The 22,132-nt window shown below is 42.8% G+C and overlaps 1 protein-coding gene across 6 annotated transcripts in view; it reads left to right on the top strand.

Moving 5' to 3' along the window:
- The window catches only part of piezo2 (piezo type mechanosensitive ion channel component 2), a 499,687-nt gene that overhangs the window by 347,220 nt on the left and 130,335 nt on the right, over window positions 1-22,132 (top strand). For all 6 annotated transcript variants that reach the window (XM_033019396.1, XM_033019395.1, XM_033019392.1 and 3 more), the window contains exons 6-10: window positions 9,290-9,494; window positions 9,892-10,105; window positions 13,699-13,867; window positions 17,287-17,430; window positions 20,724-20,762. In XM_033019396.1, coding sequence (XP_032875287.1) covers window positions 9,290-9,494; window positions 9,892-10,105; window positions 13,699-13,867; window positions 17,287-17,430; window positions 20,724-20,762 — 771 coding nt within the window. The remainder of the gene's footprint in view (window positions 1-9,289; window positions 9,495-9,891; window positions 10,106-13,698; window positions 13,868-17,286; window positions 17,431-20,723; window positions 20,763-22,132) is intronic.

Raw genomic sequence — 22,132 nt, 5'->3', positions numbered from 1 at the left:
GACTCTGGGCCAAAGGACCTGTTTCCATGCTGTATCTCTAAACTAAACTAAGCTAAACTAAGGCCTATTGCTTACGAAACACAAGTGGCACTCCACTGAATCGGTTTGACTATTCTGCCATCCAGTGGATTTGATTAGTATGTATTATTCGGGAACAACACTACCAAGTCAGCATATAATACTTTCTACCAAGGAAATGAAGCAAAGAATGACATTTTTTCTTTTTTCCTTTTCCACTATATTCTCTAAACCAAGATACACGGTATATTTTGTGAGTTCTGGTGCAGATCATGGCTCAGAGGAACATGAATTGGAAAATCAAGAATGGATTCTGATGTGTGATTCACAGCCTCTCAATTTTCCAGTTTAGACTTTTGACTTTAAAGATACAGTGCGGAAACAGGCCCTTCAGCCCACACTAGGGACAATTTTCAATTTTCCCCAAAGCCAATTAACCTACAAACTTGTACGCCTTTGGAGTGTGGGAGGAAACCGGAGCACCTGGAGAAAACACACGTGGTCACAGGGAGAATTAACAAATGCCGTACAGACAGCACCCATGGTCAGGATCGAATCCGGGTCTCTGGCGCTATGAGGCAGCAACTCTACTGCTGTGCCACTGTTATATTGTCACTCTTTGCAGGATCTTGGTTAAGTTGCTTCTGGGATATGTTAAACTGTTTGAGCTCAAACACTTCTCCGACATGGTGGCTAATCTGGCCACCATGGACAAATCTCAGTTAACAGTCATAGATTACCCATGTCAAAGATTGTCACTTGCATCAGAAGACTTAAAGTCCCGTGTCTTCTCTTTTAGAAATGTGTGAACTGAATATAAATTTTACTGGGCTCTTTATAATCCTGAAGGAAGTAAATGGTATCCATACAAACAATTAGTTGTCCAAATTAGTGGGCGGCACAGAGTTGCTGCCTTACAGCGCCAGGGACCCGGGTTCGATCCTGACTACGGGTGCTGTCTGCACAGAGTTTGTACATTCTCCTTGTGACGTGCTCTGGTTTCTTTCCACACTCCAAAGATGTACAGGTTTGTAAGTTGATTGGCTGCTGTAAATTATAAATTGTCCCTAGTGTGTAGGATAGTGTTTGTGTCCAGGGATCGCTGGTCGACGTGGATTTGGTGGGCCGAAGAGCCTGTTTCCACGCTGTATCTCTAAACTGAACTAAACTAAACTAAATGGGCTCCTTCAATGTCATAACGAAAAATGGAAAGGCAGTAGGATGATAATCAGGACGGCACAGTGGCTCAGCAGCAGAGTTGCTGCCTTATAGTGCCAGAGATCCTTGTAGTACTGAAATTGGAATTTAACCTTCATTTGTCAGAGCAATAAAGAAATAGATACTAATTGTAATTTCACTGAAGCAAGGTACATATTGGATTCTTTTTTCAGAAACAAATATTTAAATCAAGACCGTCTTTAAATGGGATATACACTTAAATACACTAGGAAGCAACAGAGACCCAGGTTACATCCTGACTACAGATCCTGTCTGTGCGGAGTTTGTACGTTCTCCCAGTAAACCCGTGGGTTTCCTCCAGGTGCTCTGGTTTCCTCCCATATTCCAAAAACATACAGGTTTGTAAGTTAATTGCCTTCTGTAAATTGTCTCTAGTGTGTAGGGTAGTCATGTACAGGTGACCACTGGTTGGCGTGGACTCGGAGAGCTGAAGGCCCTGTCTCCACGTTGTGTCTCTGTATCTCTAAACACTGACTCTTTTGTGATGTTTTGTCAATGGAAGGATAGGGTACAATCTATTTTTGTGGTGCCACAGAGAGGGACCATTCCTTTTAACCAGTTTACAAGAATGTTGTGATTGATCCCTTTAGTGAATCTTCATCAAGGCATCAGATGAATCAGTTACCATCTCACATTACCTCATGAAAGAATCAATTCAGCACTTGCCATGCAGTCTATGTCTTTGAGTAAATATTGTTGAAGTGTGTCTCTACGAACTGTTTATATCAACACTTTGAATTGCAATAGTATTTGTTTTACCTCTTCTTGCCAGGATCCACACAAACTGCTGAATACAGGAAATAATAAGCAGTTCAAAAATACGGCAAAGGAATGATTCAGTTTAGTTTGGTTTAGAGATAGAGTGCGGAAACAGGCTCTTCAGCCCACTGAGTCCGCGCCGACCAACGATCCCTGTCCACTAGTGCTATCCTACACTACAGGGATAATTTACAATCTTTAGTGAAGCCAATTAACCTCCAAACCTGTACGTCTTTGGAATGTGAGAGGAAACTTGAGCACATGGAGAAAACCTACGTGATCATACAAACTCCGTACAGACAGCTCCTGTAGTCAGGATCGAACCTAGGTCTCTTGCCCTGTAAGGCAGCAACTCTATCCTCTGCCACCATGATGAACGTGATATCATGATGAACATGATAATTGATAATTGATGAACATGAACATGATAATTGACCAATAACTTTAGAATTATGGTTACAGTTATTATAAGCTTACAGTTAAGATCAGTGTTGTTAATTTACATAATCAGATAAGATTAATTTCAGAACTAATTCTAGAGAGTTGAGAGTCAATCGCAGGAAGGAATTAGGCTTTTTCATTAAATTCATACGCATGTCGTGTATATAGAAAACATAATTTAAATGACCTTATCATTATGAATAATAATTGCAAAAATGTAGGAACATAGAGTGAGTGCAATATTATTCCCATTGACTGAATTTTTATGTTAGTGACAAATCTCAGAATTCCTTCAGTTATACAGATCTCAGTAATAATCGATCATTTAAAATGAATATTGATAAAAATTGTGAGGCCACAGGCAAACTGGTAGAACAGCACCTCATATTTCGCTTGAGCAGCTTACAACCCAGTGGTATGAACGTTGATTTCTCTAATTTCAAGTAACTCCTGCATTACCTGCCCATTCCTCTCTCCCACCCTAGTGGTCCTACCAGATTCAATGTTTGCATCCTTTGTATCCCTCTCGTTATCACACCTTTCCCAGCCAACAATGGGTCATTATGGGCTCCACCCTTCCTGAGGTCATCTGTGGCCGGCCCTGATTTGTTCTGGCCTTTTCTCACCTCCAATTTATTCCTTCTCTACTTTCCACCTGAAGAAGGGTTCTGAACCAAAACGTCACCTATTTTTCTCCAGAGATGCATCCTGAATTACACGTGCATTTTGTGTCTATTTATGGTGTAAACCAGCATCTGCAATTCCTTCCTACACATTTTGTTCCTCATCTTCCTGTCTTATCAGATTCCATCATTTGCAGATCTCTGTCTTTTCCACTAACCACCTCCAGCTTTTCTGACCATCACCATCCCTCTCTCACCCCTTCCCCCTCACCTCTTTCTACCAGCTATCTCCTCTTCGCTCCAGAATGAATAAGGGTCTTTAGACTTTAGAGATACATAGTGGAAACAGACCATATGGCCCAGCGAGTACACACTGACTAGCGATCACCCCATACAGCAACACTATCCTACACACTAGGGACAAAATACAATTTCACTGGAGGCAAATACCTTACAAACCTGCACGTCTTATGAGTGTGGAAGGAAACTGGAGCACTCAAAGAAAACCCATGCGGTCACAGGGAGAACATACAAACTTCGTACAGACAACACCCGTAGTCAGGATTGAACCCAGTTCTCTGGTGCTGTAAGGCAGCAACTCTACCGCTGCACCACTGTGCCAACCCCAAGTGCCCCTTCCCCACTATGCCACTGTGCCGCCACTGTGCTCCACTCCTAACCTAAAACATTACCTGTCTATTTCCCTCCACAGATGCTGCCTGACCCGCTGAAGTCCTCCAGCATTTTGTTATTTCTGCCCTAACAAGATTTTTTTTTTAACTTCGTCCGACAATTTTGTAGTTATGGTAACAAGACCGATAGAAAAACTCCACAGAGTGCAGCTGATCTCAATTATTCATTTATACATTTCTGTTTTTTCACTAAACATTAGATGTAGGGAATGTCATTCAAGGTGCCATTATATCCATAGAGAGCCACTGATACCCTTTCCATGTGCGTGATATTGTTAAATTGCTGCAGACAATTGGAGTGACTCTGAAGAAATCTCTTAAGAAAATATCAAGCTTAAGGCTGAAATTTTTGGGCGACGAGAATCTTTTAACGACTGTTCATCAAGCGCTGTTTATGAAACAAACATTCGCTCACTTAGCGATACAAAGATACATGGATGCAATATTGATTTATCATTAACAAATTTATTCTATAATTTTGAGAATGTTGCTCCTCAAAAATTGTCGGGAGGAAGTTTTCTCTTAGGTTTTTTTAGTTTGTTAAATGTTATCTGTGAGTATTGTGTTTACAGGCCTGTTATGGTGCTGCAAGTAAGGATTTCACTGTTCCATTGTGGACACATATAACAATTAAATACTTCCCTACCCCAACCCAAAGCACAACCAGTCTGAAGGGTACTGACCCAAAACTTTACCTATCCGTGTTCACCAGAGATGATGCCTTACCTGCTGAGTTACTCCAGCAGTTTGCATCTTTCTTAACAATTAAACACTCATGACTTAAAAAAAATTTGGACAGGTACATGGATAGGATAGGTTTAGAGGGATATGGGCCAAACACAGGCAGGTGGGACTAGTGTAGATGGAGCATGTTGGGCGGCGTGGGTAAGCTGTTTCCACGCTGTAAGACTGTATGACTCGTGACTCTCATTCCTGATCATCGCTTTTCTATCACAAACTGTATAAGGAATCGCCAATGTTGCATAAAGAATCGCCTATGTTCTCACTCCAGTAATTCAGCTCCATTGGCTTTTATTGTGCCAAGTGTAGGAAGAAAAGTAAACTTGCAGGAAACAAGTTCTTCTTTATGTTTATTTATAAAGATTATTTTTCAACTTGACTACCTTTCTGAAGTCAACGGAATTGAATTTCGAAAGTCACTCTTGAACTGCTAACATTCAAGGATAAACTTAACCTTATTTGCCCTTGGCTGGGGAATGGTTGCGTTGAGCATCACTAACATCCGTGCCACCACCTGTGGCTTCTCTCTATGTATAAATCTTGATAGTGGTGGTCAACCAGCACCATTCAGTCCCTTGCAAGGGTGACATAGAAACAGGAGATGTGGAGTCAATATGGATAGAACTAAGGAATTGTAAGGGTAAAAAGACCCTAAAGGGACCCCAAACAGTAGCCAGGATATAGGGTGCAAGTTGAATCAAGAGTTTAAATTGGCATGTCGTAAAGGTAATGCTATGGTTGTTATGGAAGATTACAACATGCAGATAGACTGGGAAAATCAGGTTGGTACTGGACCCCAAGAAAGTGAGTTTGTGGAGTGCCTCCGTGATGGATTCTTAGAGCAGCTTGTACTGGAGCCTACCAGGGGGAAGGCAATTCTGGATTTAGTGTTGTGTAATGAACCAGATTTGACAAGGGAACTTGAGGTTAAGGAGCCATTAGGAGGTAGTGACCATAATATGATAAGTTTTAATCTACAATTTGAGAGGGAAAAGGGTAAATCGGAGGTGTCGGTATTACAGTTGAACAAAGGGGACTATGGAGCCATGAGGGAGGAGTTGGCCAAAGTTGACTGGAAAGGTACCCTAGCAGGGATGACAGTGGAACAACAATGGCAGGTATTTCTGGGAATAATATAGAAGGTGCAGGATCAGTTCATTCCAAAGAGGAAGAAAGATTCCAACGGGAGTAAGGGGTGACTGTGGCTGACAAGGGAAATCAGGGACAGTATAAAAATAAAAGAGAAGAAGTACACCATAGCAATGATGAGCGGGAAGTCAGAGGATTGGGTAACTTTTAAAGAGCAACAGAAGATAACTAAAAAGGCAATACGGGGAGAAAAGATGAGGTACGAGGGTAAGCTAGCCAAGAATATAAAGGAGGATAGTAAAACCTTCTTTAGGTATGTGAAGAGGAAAAAATTAGTTAGGACCAAAGTTGGACCCTTAAAGACTGAAAAAGGTGAATTTATTATGGGAAACAAGGAAATAGCAGATGAGTTGAACAGGTACTTTGGATCTGTCTTCATAAAGGAGGACACAAACAATCTTCCTGATATAGTAGTGGCCAGAGGATCTAGGGTGACGGAGGAACTGAAGGAAATCCACATTAGGCAGGAAATGGTGTTGAGTAGACTGATGGGATTGAAGGCTGATAAATCCCAAGGGCCTGATGGTCTGCATCCCAGGGTACTTAAGGAAGTCGCTCTAGAAATCGTGAATGCATTGGTGATCATTTTCCAATGTTCTGTAGATTCAGGATCAGTTCCTGTGGATTGGAGGGTAGCTAATGTTATCCCACTTTTTAAGAAAGGCGGGAGAGAGAAAACAGGGAATTATAGATCAGTTAGCCTGACATCGGTGGTGGGTAAGATGCTGGAGTCAGTCATAAAAGATGAAATAGCGACACATTTGGATAGCAGTAGCAGGATTGGTCCGAGTCAGCATGGATTTATGAAGGGGATATCATGCTTGACTAATCATCTGGAATTTTTTGAGGATGTAACCAGGAAAATGGACAAGGGAGAGCCAGTGGATGTAGTGTACCTGGACTTTCAGAAAGCATTTGATAAGGTCCCACATAGGAGATTAGTTGTCAAACTTAAGGCACATGGTAGTGGGGGTATAGTGCTGACATGGGTAGAAAATTGGTTGGCAGACAGGAAACAAAGAGTAGGGATTAACGGGTCCCTTTCAGAATGGCAGGCAGTGACTGGTGGGGCACCGCAAGGCTCGGTGCTGGGACCGCAGCTATTTACAATATACATCAATGATTTAGATGAAGGGATTCAAAGTAACATTAGCAAATTTGCAGATGACACAAAGCTGGGTGGCAGTGTGAACTGTGAGGAGGATGCTATGATAATGCAGGGTGACTTGGACAGGTTGGGTGAGTGGGCAGATGCATGGCAGATGCAGTTTAATGTGGATAAATGTGAGGTTATCCACTTTGGTAGCAAAAACAGGTTGGCAGATTATTATCTAAATGGTGGCAAGTTGGGAAAAGGGGAAGTACAATGGGATCTGGAGGCCCTTGTTCATCAGTCAATGAAAGTAAGCATGCAGGTACAGCAGGCAGTGAAGAAAGCAAATGGCATGTTGGCCTTTATAACAGGAGGTCTTGAGTATGGGAGCAAATAGGTCCTCCTGCAGTTGTACAGGACCCTAGTGAGACCACACATGAAGTATTGTGTGCAGTTTTGGTCTCCAAATTTGAGGAAGGATATTCTTGCTATTGAGGGAGTGCAGCGTAGGTTCACAAGATTAATTCCCGGGATGGCGGCACTGTCATATGCTGAGAGAATGGAGCGGCTGGGATTGTATACTCTGGAATTTAGAAGGATGTTAGGGGATCTTATCAACACATGCAAGATTATTAAGGGTTTGGACACGCTAGAGGCAGGAAACATGTTCCCGATGTTGGGAGAGTCCAGAACAAAGGGGCCACAGTTTAAGAATAAGGGGTAAGCCATTTATAACGGAGATGAGGAAACACTTTTTCTCACAGAGAGTTGTGAGTCTGTGGAATTCTCTGCCTCAGAGGGTGGTGGAGGCCAGTTCTATGGATACTTTCAAGAGAGAGCTAGATAGGGCTCTTGAAGATAGCGGAGTCAGGGGATATGGCGAAAAGGCAGGCATGGGGTACTGATTGTGAATGATCAGCCATGGTCACATTGAATGGTGGTGCTGGCTCGAAGGGCCAAATGGCCTATCCCTGCACCTATTTTCTATTGTCTATTGTCTAACATGAAATCCCACATTCCCCCAGCATACACAGTTGTTGGAGGGAATTTGACCTGGATGAAACATAGAAACATAGAAAATAGGTGCAGGAGTAGGCCATTTGGACTCTCAGGCCAGCACCACCATTCAGTGTGATCATGGCTGATCATCAAGAACCAGTTCCTGCTTTCTTCCCATATCCCTTGATTCCGTTAGCCCAAAGAGCTAAATCTAGCTCTCTCTTGAATATATCCAATGAATTGGCTTCCACTGCCTTCTGTGGCAGAGAATTCCACAGATTCACAACTTTCTGGGTGAAAAAGTTTTCCTCATCTCAGTCCTAAATGGCCTGCCCCTTATTCTTAAACTGTGACCACTGGTTCAAGTTCAAGTTCAAGTGAGTTTATTGTCATGTGTCCCTGTATAGGACAATGAAATTCTTGCTTTGCTTAAGCACACAGAAAATAGTAGGCATTTACTATAAATCAGATAAATGTGTCCATATACCATGATATAAATATATACACACATGAATAAATAAACTGGTAAAGTGCAAATAACAGAAAGTGGTTCTGAACCACCCCAACATGGGGAATATTTTTCCTGCATCTAGCCTGTCCAATTCCTTAAGAATTTTATATGTTTCTATAAGATATCCTCTCATCCTTCTAAATTCCAGTGAACATAAGCCCAGTCAATCCATTCTTTCATCATATGTCAGTCCCGCCGTCCTGGGAATTAACCTGGTGAATCTATGGCTGATCTACCTTTCCCTCTCAAGCGCATTCTCCTGCCTTCTCCCCATAACCCCCGACACCCTTACTAATCAAGAGTCTATCAATCTCCGTCTTAGAAATATCCATTGACGGCCTCCACAGCCGTCTGTGGCAATGAATTTCACAGATTCAGCACCCTCTGACTAAACAAATTCCTCCTCGTCTCCATTCTAAAGGTACGTCCTTATATTCCACGGCTATGGCCTCTGGTCCTAGACTCTCCCACTAGTGGAAACATCCTCTCCACATCCACTCTATCCAACCCTTTCACTATTTAGTAATTTTCAATGAGGTCCCCCCTCACCCTTCCAAACTCCAGGCCCAGTGCCCTCAAACTCTCCTCATACCTGGGATCATTCTTGTAAACCTGCTCTAGATTCTCTCCAACGACAGCACATCCTTCCTCAGATAGAGAGAGATTAATTTTTTAAAGGTTGGATATGCAAGCAACTGCAGATGCTGGAATCATAAATAAAACACAAAGTGCTGGAGGAAGTCAGTCAACATCCATGGAGGGGCTGGACAGGTGACGTTCCAGGTCAGACTGGAGAAGGATCCCGATCAGAAATATCCCCCGTCCATTTCCTCCCCAGATGCTCCCTGACCCACTGAGTTCCTCCGTCACTTTGTGTTTTGCTCGATCTATAAAACTTTGTGCTTGGCAAGGTTTAGTTCCACACTGTGCAAACTGAAACTTAAACTGTGATTAGAGCCCTGGGAATTGGAACAATTAGAAATTGCTGTAGTTGACCAAAATGTTCTTCTTCTACTCCTTCTAGGAAGAAGAAAAGCTTGAACTCGATGAAGCATTAATTTGTGAGGAAGATTTTGAGGTCACAAACATGGCTGAAGAAATGGAAGGGGGAACTCGGCAAAATGTTCTTCGCAGGATAGCAGCATACGCATCATCATTAAAAGAATTTGTTGGCAATATTATAACAACCACTGGAAAAGTAGTTGTCACCATTTTACTTGGTTTAACAGGTTTGTATGCATAGGATTATAATCCACAGCCTTGTAGTGTTTGTAAACAAATAATTTTCTAAATTCCTTTGCTCCATTTTAAACATGTAATGAATGTAGATTTTCAGAAGTACATAACTGATTAAGAATCCGTCATCTTTCACTCTCAGCTTTCTCCCTCTCCATTTATTCAGATGTCCTATTTAACTCAGCGAGTCAGGCAGCAGCCCTGGAGAACATGGATAGGTGACGGGAAGTCTGAAGAAGGGTCCCGACCTGAAACGTCACCTATCCATGTTCTGCAGGGATGCTGCCTGACCCGCTGAGTTACTCCAGCAACTGTGTCGACTTATGTGAACTAGCATCTGCAGTTCCTTGTATTTCCATTGATGGCTTATTTGTCTTTCTTGGTCTGCAGGTATAACGCTACCATCTCTAACCTCAGGTGTATACTTCTTTGTGTTTTTGGGGTTGTGTACATGGTGGTCCTGCGGAAAACAGTTTGATCCGCTGATATTCAGCTGCCTGTGTGTGTTAATGGCCATATTCAGTGCAGGACACTTAATTGGACTCTACCTTTACCAGTTGCAATTCTTGCAGGAGCTCGTTCCACCGGATGACTTTTATGCAAGGTAAGCAACAGTATGTCTTTGACTATAGACTTTAGAGATACAGCATGAAAACAGGCCCTTCAGCCCATCTAGTCCACGCTGACCAGCGATCACCCATTTACACTCGTTCTATGTTATCCTACTTTTGCATCCTGCACACTTTAGACTTTAGAGATACAGTGTGTAAACAGGCCCTTCGGCCTGCCGAGTCCAAGTCGACCAGCGATCACCCCGTACACTAGCACTATCCTACAATTCTCAGAAGTCTATTAACCTACAAACCTATACGTCTTTGGAGTGTGGGATGAAACCAGAGCACCTAAAGAAAAGCCACAGAGAGAACAAGCAAACCACACAGACAGCACCCATAGTTAGGATCGAACCGGGGTCTGTGGCGCTGTAAGGCAGCAACTCTAACGCTGCGCCACTGTCCCGCCCTTTGTTACAGTGAACATTAATGTGGCAATCTCTTAATCCTAAAATAGCCAATGTCAATCTGCCATAAAATTTACTGGTGAAAAACAAAATAATTGCCAGCAAACAAATGAAAGCCAAAACAGATTTGTTAAAGACAGAAACTTGATTAAGATCTTCAATGATACATGAGAGGGATTGATAGACAACCAGAGCATAGGAAGGAAGGAAGGCAGACAAAATTGCTGGAGAAACTCAGCGGGTGCGGCACCATCTATGGAGCGAAGGAAATAGGCGACGTTTCGGGCCGAAACCCGAAACGTTGCCTATTTCCTTCGCTCCATAGATGTTGCTGCACCTGCTGAGTTTCTCCAGCAATTTTGTCTACCTTCGATTTTCCAGCATCTGCAGTTCCTTCTTGAACACATGCACAGGAACAAGTCAATGGATGTTTTTAGGGTGGAGATTGGCAGGTTCTTGATTTGCAAGAGTGTCAGGGGTTATGGGGCGAAGGCAGGAGAATGGGGTTCTTCTTCTTCTTCTTGGGCGGACCACGTGAAGGTTGCAATCTCCCACCCCGAGAATGGGGTTGAGAGGGAACGATTGATCAGCCATAAATTGAATGGCGGAGTGGACTTGATGGGCTGAATGGCCTAATTCTGCTCCTAGAACCTGCGAACTTATGAACTGCAGATGCTGGTTTATACCAAAGATAGACACAAAATGATGGTGTAATTCGGCAGGTCAGGCAGCATCACTCGAGATAAAGAATAGGTGATGTTTTGGGTCTGAAGAAGGCTGGGCTGAAGGGCCTGTTTCTATGTTGTATCTTTCAGTCAATCAATCAGTCAATCAGACAGGTAAAAATTCCAAATGGAGCCAACAAATTTTCAACATTGAATAAAGAACAGAAAATGGAGCAGGCTCACGTAATCGTTTTCATTTTGCTCTCCGAATATTCAATAGGCCCAGGTGAATCAGTACTTCTTGGCGCAAATGAGGCCAATAAATGTTAATAGTCTTTCTTAAATATGAATATAGTAAAGTTCTTGGCACTGTACATAAATTCATCTGGAAAGAGGTTTTCTACAGCAGAGTTGCCATTTTATTTTTATGCATGACTGGTTTTACTGTTCCCCTGGGTTAAATTTTTCATTTGAAAGTTTAACACCATATCTGCTATGACTGATGCAATAAATGGTTAATTTATTCCGCTGATCATTAATTGATTGTTCAGGGGAGGGAAGGCACAGACATTAGAGTTGGAACCAAAGGGCATCACGATGACACAGCGGTAGTTGCTGCCTTACAGCACCAAAGGCCCGGGTTCGATCCTGGCTACGGGTGCTGTCTGTACGGAGTTTATACGTTCTCCCAGTGACCGTGTGGGTTTACTCTGGATGCCAGGTTTCCTCACACACACCAAAGACGTACAGGTTCGTAGGTTAATTTGGCTTCGGTACAAATGAATAAATTGTCCCTCGTGTGGAGGATAGTGATAGTGTATGGGGATCACCAGTTGGCATGGACTCGGTGGGCCGAAGGGCACGTTTCCACGCTGTATAATGAAAAACCAAAGATCAAGACGAAAAAGGCAAACCTTGTTGCACCATCTGTTCCCCATATTGTTAAGTTACATAATAAAATTGAGCTCATAATCTTGGCTGACACTGTTTAGGTTTAGTTTTATTACTGTCACATGTACTAATGTAGAGTGAAAGCTTTGTTTTCCAAGCTCTCCAGACTGAACAGTTACACCGTATGTAAATGCAATCAAGCCAAATTCAAATACAATAGATGAAGGGGAAGAGTGCAGAATAGAGTTCTCTATATTGTAACGCATTGCAGCACATCAGTTCCATAGTATTATTTGAGGGTGGTTGTATTGCCAGAGGCACCTTAATTTAGATGTAGAAAGAGTGGTCTCTGTGGCCACCCAAGTCCACGGAAATAGATCCACTATAAGCATGTATTTGGGACTAGGGGAGATTATGTGTTCGGCACGGACTAGAAGGGTCGAGATGGCCTGTTTCCGTGCTGTAATTGTTATATGGTGTTATATGGTTATATGTAGTTTTGGCCACCGTGTTATAGGAAATGTAGAGCAGAGGGATCTAGAAGTGTAGGTGCATGGTTCCTTGAAGGTGGAGTCGCAGGTAGATATGTGGTCAAAAAGGCACATTGGCCTTCACCAGTCTGAGTATTGAGTATAGAAGTTGAGAGATCATGTTGCAGTTGTATAAAACATTGGTGAGGCCGCATTTAGAGTATTGTGTTCAGTTCTGGGCTCAATGTTATAGAAAATATGTTGTCAAGCTGGAAAGGGTATAGAGAAGATTTACAAGGATGTTGCCAGGGCTAGAGGGTCTGAACTATAGGACGAGATTGAGTAGATTGGGACTCTATTCCTTGGAGCGCAGGAAGATAAGGGGTGATATTATTGAGGTGTATAAAATCATGAGAGGAATAGAGCGGGTAGATGCACAGAGTCACTTGCCCAGAGCAGGTGAATCAAGGACCAGAGGACATAAGTTTAAGGTGAAGGGGAAAAGATTTAATAGGAATCTGAGGGGTAACTTTTTCACACAAAGGGTAGTGGGTGTATGGAACAAGCAGCCAGAGGAGGTAGTTGAGGCTGGGACTATCCTAACATTTAAGAAACAGTTGGACAGGAACATGGATAGGACAGGCTTGGAGGGATTTATTCCTTGGAGGGCAGGAGGATGATCTTATAGAGGTGTTAGTGTAAGGGTAATGGCTGGGCGGCGTGAGCTCGGTGGGCTCACAGGGCCTGTTTCTAAGCTGTATTTCTCAAGTCTAAATCATACAATATTTACATTCTGCTGGTACTCTGGTTTCCTCCCACACTTCAAACACGTAAGGGTTTTTTGGTTCATTGCCTTTGGTAAAATTATACATTTTCCCAAGTGAATATAGGATAGTGTTAGTGTGCCAGGATCACCGGTCGGCGCGGACACGGTAGGTCGACGGGCCTGTTTCCGCGCTGTATCGCTGAACTAAAACTAAAACAATCTGTATTTCCTCTTCTCCTCAACCCGTCTGTCAATGGAAACCATTTTGCTTTGTGTCCCTTGCTAATTTTTTAATATCTCTGTTGTTTTCACTAAAAATATAATTGTAATGCCATTATTATTGCAGCTTTGGCCCTGGTAATAAGGTAATCATCTTTCCTTTAACAGGTTGTTTGGTGTATCGCCAGTGATTCAAACAAACTGCACAACAACATGGAAGATTATAGCCAACCCCAAGATGTCTTGGCCCCAACATGTTAATCCTATAATGCTGTTATTATTGTACTACACCTTGGCAACACTTATCCGTCTCTGGCTTCAAGAGCCTATTGTAACGGTGGGCAGTGTTCATAATGTATAGAACTTATTATTGTATTGTTTGTTGACTTGAAGAGCCATGAACTTGACATTAACAATCCATTACCCATCCTGAAGATCATAACATCTCATAGTGGACAATGGTGCAGCTGGTAGAGCTGCTACCGACCGCACAGTACCAGTGACCCGGGTACGATCCCGACCTGTCTGTGTGGAGTTTACACGTTCTCCTGTGTGATTTTGACCATGTTTCGTCATTATGATTTGATTTCTTTCAAATCTTTTCATACCTCTAGGTCCCCTCTCCCCTGACTCTCAGTCTGAAACATAGAAACATAGAAAATAGGTGCAGGAGTAGGCCATTCGGCCCTTTGAGCCTGCACCGCCATTCAATATGATCATGGCTGATCATCCAACTCAGTATCCTGTACCTGCCTTCTCTCCATACCCCCTGATCCCGTTAGCCACAAGGTCCACATCTAACTCCCTCTTAAATATAGCCAATGAACTGGCCTCAACTACCTTCTGTGGCAGAGAATTCCAGAGATTCACCACTCTCTGTGTGAAAAATGTTTTCCTCATCTCGGTCCTAAAAGATTTCCCCCTTATCCTTAAACTGTGACCCCTTGTTCTGGACTTCCCCAACATCGGGAACAATCTTCCTGCATCTAGCCTGTCCAACCCCTTAAGAATGTTGTAAATTTCTATAAGATCCCCCCTCAATCTTCTAAATTCTAGCGAGTACAAACCGAGTCTATCCAGTCTTTCTTCATATGAAAGTCCTGACATCCCAGAAATCAGTCTGGTGAACCTTCTCTGTACTCCCTCTATGGCAAGAATGTCCTTCCTCAGATTAGGAGACCAGAACTGTACACAATACTCCAGGTGTGGTCTCACCAAGACCCTGTACAACTGCAGTAGAACCTCCCTGCTCCTTTACTCAAATCCTTTTGCTATGAATGCTAACACACCATTCGCTTTCTTCACTGCCTGCTGCACCTGCATGCCTACTTTTAATGACTGGTGTACCATGACACCCAGGTCTCGTTGCATCTCCCCCTTTCCTAATCGGCCACCATTCAGATAATAGTCTACTTTCCTGTTTTTGCCACCAAAGTGGATAACCTCACATTTATCCACATTATACTGCATCTGCCATGCCTTTGCCCACTCACCCAACCTATCCAAGTCACCTTGCAGCCTCCTAGCATCCTCCACACAGCTAACACTGCCCCCCAGCTTTGTGTCATCCGCAAATTTGGAGATGTTGCATTCAATTCCCTCGTCCAAATCATTAATATATATCGTAAATAGCTGGGGTCCCAGCACTGAGCCTTGCGGTACCCCACTAGGTCCTGACCCAAAACGTCACCTATTCCTTTTCTCCAGAGATGCTGCCTGACCCGTTGAGTTACCCCAGCATTTTGTGTCGATCTTTGGTGTAAACTGCAGTTCCTTCCTACACACCCTGGCCTTGTGATTTTCCTCCGGCTGCTCCAAGATTCCTCCCAAGTCCCAAAGACATGCAGGATTGTGGGTTAATTGTCCTCTCTAATTTTCCTGCAGTGTGGACATGAAAGTGCGATAACAGAACTAGTGTGAGCGGGTGATCGATGATCAGCGTGGGCTCAGTTGGTCGAAGGGCCTGTTTCAACTCTGCATCTTTCAATCGATCGATGGATCGATCAATCAATTAATCAATCTCAGACTTTTTTTATCTCTTTTTTTTTCATAGAAGATATAGAACATAGAACACTACACACGGGAACGGGCCCTTTAGCCTACAATGTTTGTGCTGAGCATGATGCCTAGCTGAATTGATCTTATCTGCCTGCAGATAATCGATATGCCTCCATTCTCTGCACATCCATCCATGTGTCTACCTGAAAGCCTCTTATCATTTACCTGTCTCCACCACACCTGACATCACGTTGCAAGTGTGTAAACAAACATGCCCCACACACATCTCCTTTAAACTGCTCCTCACCTTAAAGCATCGCTCTCTGCTCCCATTACTTCCACCCTGAGCAAAAGGTTCTGATTGTCTATTCCATCTCTGTCTCTTGTGATTTTATATATCAGGTCTCCACTCTGCTTCCGATGTTCCAGAGAAAACAATCCGGGTTTGTCTCACTTCTCCTTGTAGCTAATACTAGGCATCATCCATGTAACCATCTTCTGCATTATCTCCAATGCTTCCACATCCTTCCTGTAACAGGGTGACATATGAACCATTTTCAGAATTTCAGCTTTAGAGTAGAAGCAATAGGATCAGGAGTAGGACCCTGTTCCACAATGAAAAGCCCTTGTCTAACCTCAGCATTGCCTTCTGCTCCACATTCCCCATAAACTTTGATTCTGCTATAATCCAACTATCTATCTATTCCATCTTGAAATCACTTAATGACCAACTGGGTTAAAAATGTAAAGGATGCAGAACCTTGGAGAAAATAAATTCCCACAGTCATAATAATAATGGATGGGATTTATATAGCGCCTTTCTAATACTCAAGGCGCTTTACATCGCATTATTCATTCACTCCTCAGTCACACTCGGTGGTGGTAAGCTACTTCTGTAGCCACAGCTGCCCTGGGGCAGACTGACGGAAGCGTGGCTGCCAATCTGCGCCTACGGCCCCTCCGACCACCACCAATCACTCACACACATTCACACACATTCACACACAGGCAAAGGTGGGTGAAGTGTCTTGCCCAAGGACACAAAAGTCCGAGTCATAGTCATCCGGTGTGGAAATAGGCCCTTTGCCCCAACCTGCCCACGTCGCCCAACATGCCCCATCTACTCCATACCCCACCTGCCCGTGCTTGGCCCATAACCCTCACAACCTGTCCTATCCAAGTACCTGGCCAAATGTCTCTGAAATGTTATGATTGTACCTACCTCAACTACCTCTTCCAGCAGCTTGTTCCATATAGCCACCACTTTATGTGTAAAAAAGATACTCCTCATCTCAGTCCTAAATGGCCATCTCTTTATTCTGGAATCACCCACACTCAAATACATCCTCTCAGCATCTACCCTATATGTTCAATAAGATTATCTGTTAATCATCCAAACTCCACCCTACAAAGACTCGTCATCCCAAGAAGGAATCCAGTGAACCTTCTCTACATTTCTTCAGAGGCAAATAAAACCTTTGTAAAGAGAACACAGCTCGATGTGCATTCATCAAAACACAGTTAGTTGTCTTGCCTTCTTTGGTACTCTTATCCCTCTTGCAATGAAGACCAACCTGAGGTTTGATTGGTCTCTGAGGCCTTTACCTGAAAGAAAGATAGCACATTACTGACCTTAGTTGTCTTCTGATAAACCAGTAGATACCAAAGTATGTTAGAAATGTTACGAGTTTGACTATTTCTTCATTGTAGCCAGAGTGTTTGCATGATTAATTTGTAAAATCCTGTTTTGTTTAACAGCCCTTACAGGATAAGCAAGAGGAGGAAAATAATGAAAATGAGGAAGAAGGGCAAAAGGAAGCACTTGAGTGTAATTCTACAGTCACCGCTGAAGTGAGACGTAACTTGTGGTATACAGCGCACTATGCAACAGACGAGAGAAGGGTAGGTACCTCTTAAACCACCATACTCCTGATAGAAAACTTCAAACTCAATCTCAGTTCATCTAAATTGTTAAGGGGATAATGTTTTCCTTAGTTCTGTTTTTATTTTGGGCTGCATGGATTCTCTAAGTGTAGCTGTTTCTTGTCTGCGTACATTTAGTAACATGAACACCGCACTAATCTATACAGTATGTAGTGGCACCATAGTGCAGCGGTAGAGTTACTGCCTTACAGCACCAGAGACCCGGGTTCGATCCTGACTGCAGGTGCTGTCTGTACGGAGTTTGTACGTTCTCTTCGTGACCTGTGTGGGTTTTTTCCTGGAGCTCTGATTTCCTCCCACACTCCAAAGACGTACAGGTTGGTAGGCTAATTGACAGTAGACAATAGACAAAAGGTGCAGGAGTAGGCCATTCGGTCCTTCGAGCCTGCACCGCCATTCAATATTCAATGTGATCATGGCTGATCATCCCCAATCAGTACCCCGTTCCTGCCTTCTCCCCATATCCCCTGACTCCGCTATTTTTAAGAGCCCTATCTAGCTCTCTGTTGAAAGCATCCAGAGAACCCGCCTCCATCGCCCTCTGAGGCAGAGAATTCCACAGACTCACCACTCTCTGTGAGGAAAAGTGTTTCCTCGTCACCGTTCTAAATGGCTTACTCCTTATTCTTAAGCTGTGGCTTGATATAATTGTAAATTGTCCCTAGTCTGTGTAGGATAATGCTAGTGTACGGGATCACTGGTCGGCGCAGACTCAGTGGACTAAAGGGCCTGTTTCCCATGCTGTATCTCTAAACTAAACTTAACTAAACTATGTACAGTTAGTAGGTACACAAAAATGCTGGAGAAACTCAGCGGGTGCAGCAGCATGTATGGAGCGAAGGAAATAGGTGATGTTTCGGGCCGAAACCCTTCTTCAGACAGTTAGCACAGTTAGTACTTAGATCAGTCATGTTCAGGTAAAGTGTCATGCAGATGTCTAAAATTAAATAATTAATAGGTTAATATTTGGTTAAAAATGTCCAGTGAGTACTATTGCACATGGGTCAAATTAGTTGTTCTGAAAGCTGGATTCTTTCATGATGTTTTTGAGACAATGTGTGAATCATGTACGTTATGTGAAAATTTCCCTTTTATGTAGAATGGCGCAATTCTTAAATGTACTTGCACATGTCCATCAGTGAAGAATATAATGTAGAATATACTTTCCAGAGTGATCATATAAAAAAGGATTAAGAACCTTGTAAAGAATTGAACAGAAATTCTTCTGGCATCCAGCATGGCCACAAATAGGCCTCAAAACCACAATGGAAGGAACAGTGAATTTTGATTTTTTTTGAAGAATTATTTAGAATCTTGCTTCACCTCCATAGGTTGACATAACATGAGGCAACGTTCTCCCGACGTGTCTCCACTGATATTTAACTTTCTAAGGAGTTTCCTTCTCCCCTGTTGTGGGAGGCGCCCCCTGGGCAGGGAGATTAAAGATGGCCGGGGCAAGGAGAAGGAGAACAGTTCACAGAATTACTAGACTGCGACTGGGAACGTGAAATGGCACCAAAACCTGGCGACTTTTGCATATCAAGTGGGCTGTTTCTATGCATTATGTACTTAACTGGGGATTGTACTTATGTATGACAATAGTCTTACTCATAGGCGTCAGTAAGAAGAAAAGGATACAAAAAAAGAATTTCATTGTATCTTGGTACACATGAGGGACAATTTACAATTTACAGAAGCCAATTAACCTGCAAACCTGCACGTCTTTGGAGTGTGGGTGCAAACTGGAGCACCTGGAGAAAACTCACGCAGGTCACGGGGAGAATGTACAAACTCAATACATTCAGCACCCATAGCCAGGATCGAACCTGGGTCTCTGGCGCTGTAAGGCAGCAACTCTACCTCTGCCCCACTGTAAAGCTCTAAATGGTGATGAATCAAGCTGGTCACTTTGTCCTGGATAGTGTTACAATTTGTGGCTTTTATTGGAACTGCACACATCTTTGCAAATGGAGATTGTTCCATTAAGCTCTTGAACATGAAGTGAATTTCTATGTATCATTAATCTACAGTATAAGCATTGCTCCTACTCTACCATCAGAAGATGACGTCCACATTGGAACATAGGTGTGGACCATTGAATCACTTGAGCCTGTTTAGTCGTTATGACTGATCTTTGTCTTAACTCCATCTACACACCTTGTTTTGTAACCCATTGGATACTTTGACTAATAAATCTCCACCATTTAAAATAAGATTGAAATCTTATTTTGCTAATTTAGCGTTTCACTCACCGCTAATATACATGATATGTTTTGGTCTGCAAAAATATAGAATGAATTGCCTAATAACAATACCAAAACTGATCTCAATATGAGCTGCTACATTTTCCATGATCCCATTCCATGCCCCATATAGTGCGACTAGTCTAGCAGCACTTTGGATGGGACTACAATCAAGGCACACAAAGTAGTCATAGAGTCATACAGCGTGGAAACAGGCCCATTGGCCCACTTTTCCTCAGCCGACCAACAGGCCCCATCTCCACTAGTCCCACATTTGGCCCATTTCCATCCAAACCTTTCCGATCCATGTACCTGTCCAAATATTTATTAAACATTGCGATAGTCCCTGCCTCAACTTCCTCCTCTGGCAGCTCGTTCCACACACCCATCACTTTTGTGTAAAAAGGTTGCCCCTCGGGTTCCAATCTTTACCCCCTCACCTTAAACCTATGTCCATTTGTTCTTGATTCCCCTACTCTGGGCAAGACTCGGTGCACTTACCCTATCTTTTCCTCACATGATCCTATACACCTCTATAAGATCACCCCTCATCCTCCTGCGCCCTAAGGAATAAAATCCTAACCTGCTCATTTTCTCCCTGGTGCTTAGGCTTTCGAGTCCTGGCAACATCCTCGTAAATCTTCTCTGCACCCTTTCCACCTTAACAACTTCTTTCCTACAGCAGTGTGACCAAAACACAATGCTCAAAATATGGCCTCACCAATGTCATTTACAATTCTAACAAAACCTCCCAACGTCTATAGTCAATACTCTGCCTGATGAAGACCAATATGTTGAAAGCCTTGACCACCCTATCCTTCTGCAAAGCCACTCTCAAGGAAATTGAGGTCTATGGATAAAGAAAAAAGCATTCATGATTAATAACGACTCTTTCTTTATATATTTTAGATGTATTGACATAAGTTAAAATTGATTTATGTTCTATGTATATATCTATAGACCATTGTTTGCATGTTTGTAACATGTTCTTCTCTCTGCCTTTTTCAGCTCCTTACAATTACCCAGGATGACTCCAGCTTCTCTGATGTTAGTAAACCTGCTTTAGAAATGTATCAACATGTACCCCTCAACCCAGCATCACTTCCAAGCACTTCCAATGGCTGCATAATTTGCAACTTTTCTATCCCCAAGCTTAACAATTCACAACTCATAGAGTCATAGAATCATAATGTTAACAGCGTGGAACCAGACCCTTTGGCCCAACTTGCCCACACCAACCAACATGTCCCATCCACACTAGTCCCACCTGCCTGCGTTTGGCCCATATCCCTCTAAACCTCTCCTATCCATGTACCTGTCTAAATGTTTCTTTAACTTTGCAATAGACCCTGCCTCAACTACCTCCTCTGACACCCACCCTCTGTGTGAAAAAGTTACCCCTCAAATTCCAATCAAATCTTTCCCCCTTCACCTTAAACCTATGTCCTCTGGTTCTCGATTCCCCTACTCTGGGCAAGAAACTCTGTGGGTCTACCCAATCTATTCCTTTCATGAAATTAAACATTATCTTTTTCAGGATTACACCTGTCTTTTGCCTGGCATTTGTCCAACAATCTGCCCATCTAAAAACCTCCCTCGCCTGCATTTACCTATCACCGGCCATGCTCCTGCTCCTCCTCTTTTCCAACTTTCTTTCCCGCTCTGCTGCAATCAGTCTAAAAAAGGGTCCCGTCCCAAAACGTCACCTATCCCTGTTCTCCAGAGATGCTGCCTGACCCGCTGTGTTACTCCAGCACTTTGTGTCTCTTTAGAAAACTATTGTTGCCGGTGTTGTTAGGTTATATTTTTAAACCACCTGTAACTGCAAACCTATTCGCTCTTTGGGTTACTTTTTGCTAGTTGACAGAGTTTCTGCACAATAATATTCCATAGAAAATCATTAAGTTCTCTCAAGGATCCATCTTTTGCCTTCAGGACAATTTCTCAGTTATCATTTCTACAAATCCTTTACATTTAACATTGAGAAGGATTTCTTACATGTAAAATAAGCCCAGCAAAATGAAAGAAATCTGGAATGTTGTATTGCAAACCCATTGCTCAATAAGTGAATGTTATTTAAATTGTGCAAATTGTAACTTATTGTTTGTAATTTTATCAATTATATTTTTATTAGTTTTAAGATCAGGGGGTAGGAACATGAGGGTTATTTTTTTCATACTGTGGGTGGCGGGTATGTGGAACGAGCTGCCAGTGGAGATGTTTGAGGCAGGTACTATAACCACATTTACAAAATATTTGGATAGGTACATAGGTAGGAAAGGTTTAGAGGAATATAGGCCAAATGCAGGCAGGTGTGACGAGTGTAGGGCCATCTTGGTCAGCATGGACAAGTTGGGTTGAAGGGCCTGTTTCTGTCAGAGCTGGAAAACTTTTTGCTTCTGAGTATTTCAAACATT

Source organism: Amblyraja radiata, chromosome 4 (genome assembly GCF_010909765.2).
Source record: "Amblyraja radiata isolate CabotCenter1 chromosome 4, sAmbRad1.1.pri, whole genome shotgun sequence".
In the NCBI taxonomy this organism is placed as follows: Eukaryota; Metazoa; Chordata; class Chondrichthyes; order Rajiformes; family Rajidae; genus Amblyraja; species Amblyraja radiata.
The sequence above is the reverse complement of the archived record's forward strand: the minus strand, read 5'-3'. Positions and strand labels throughout refer to the sequence as shown.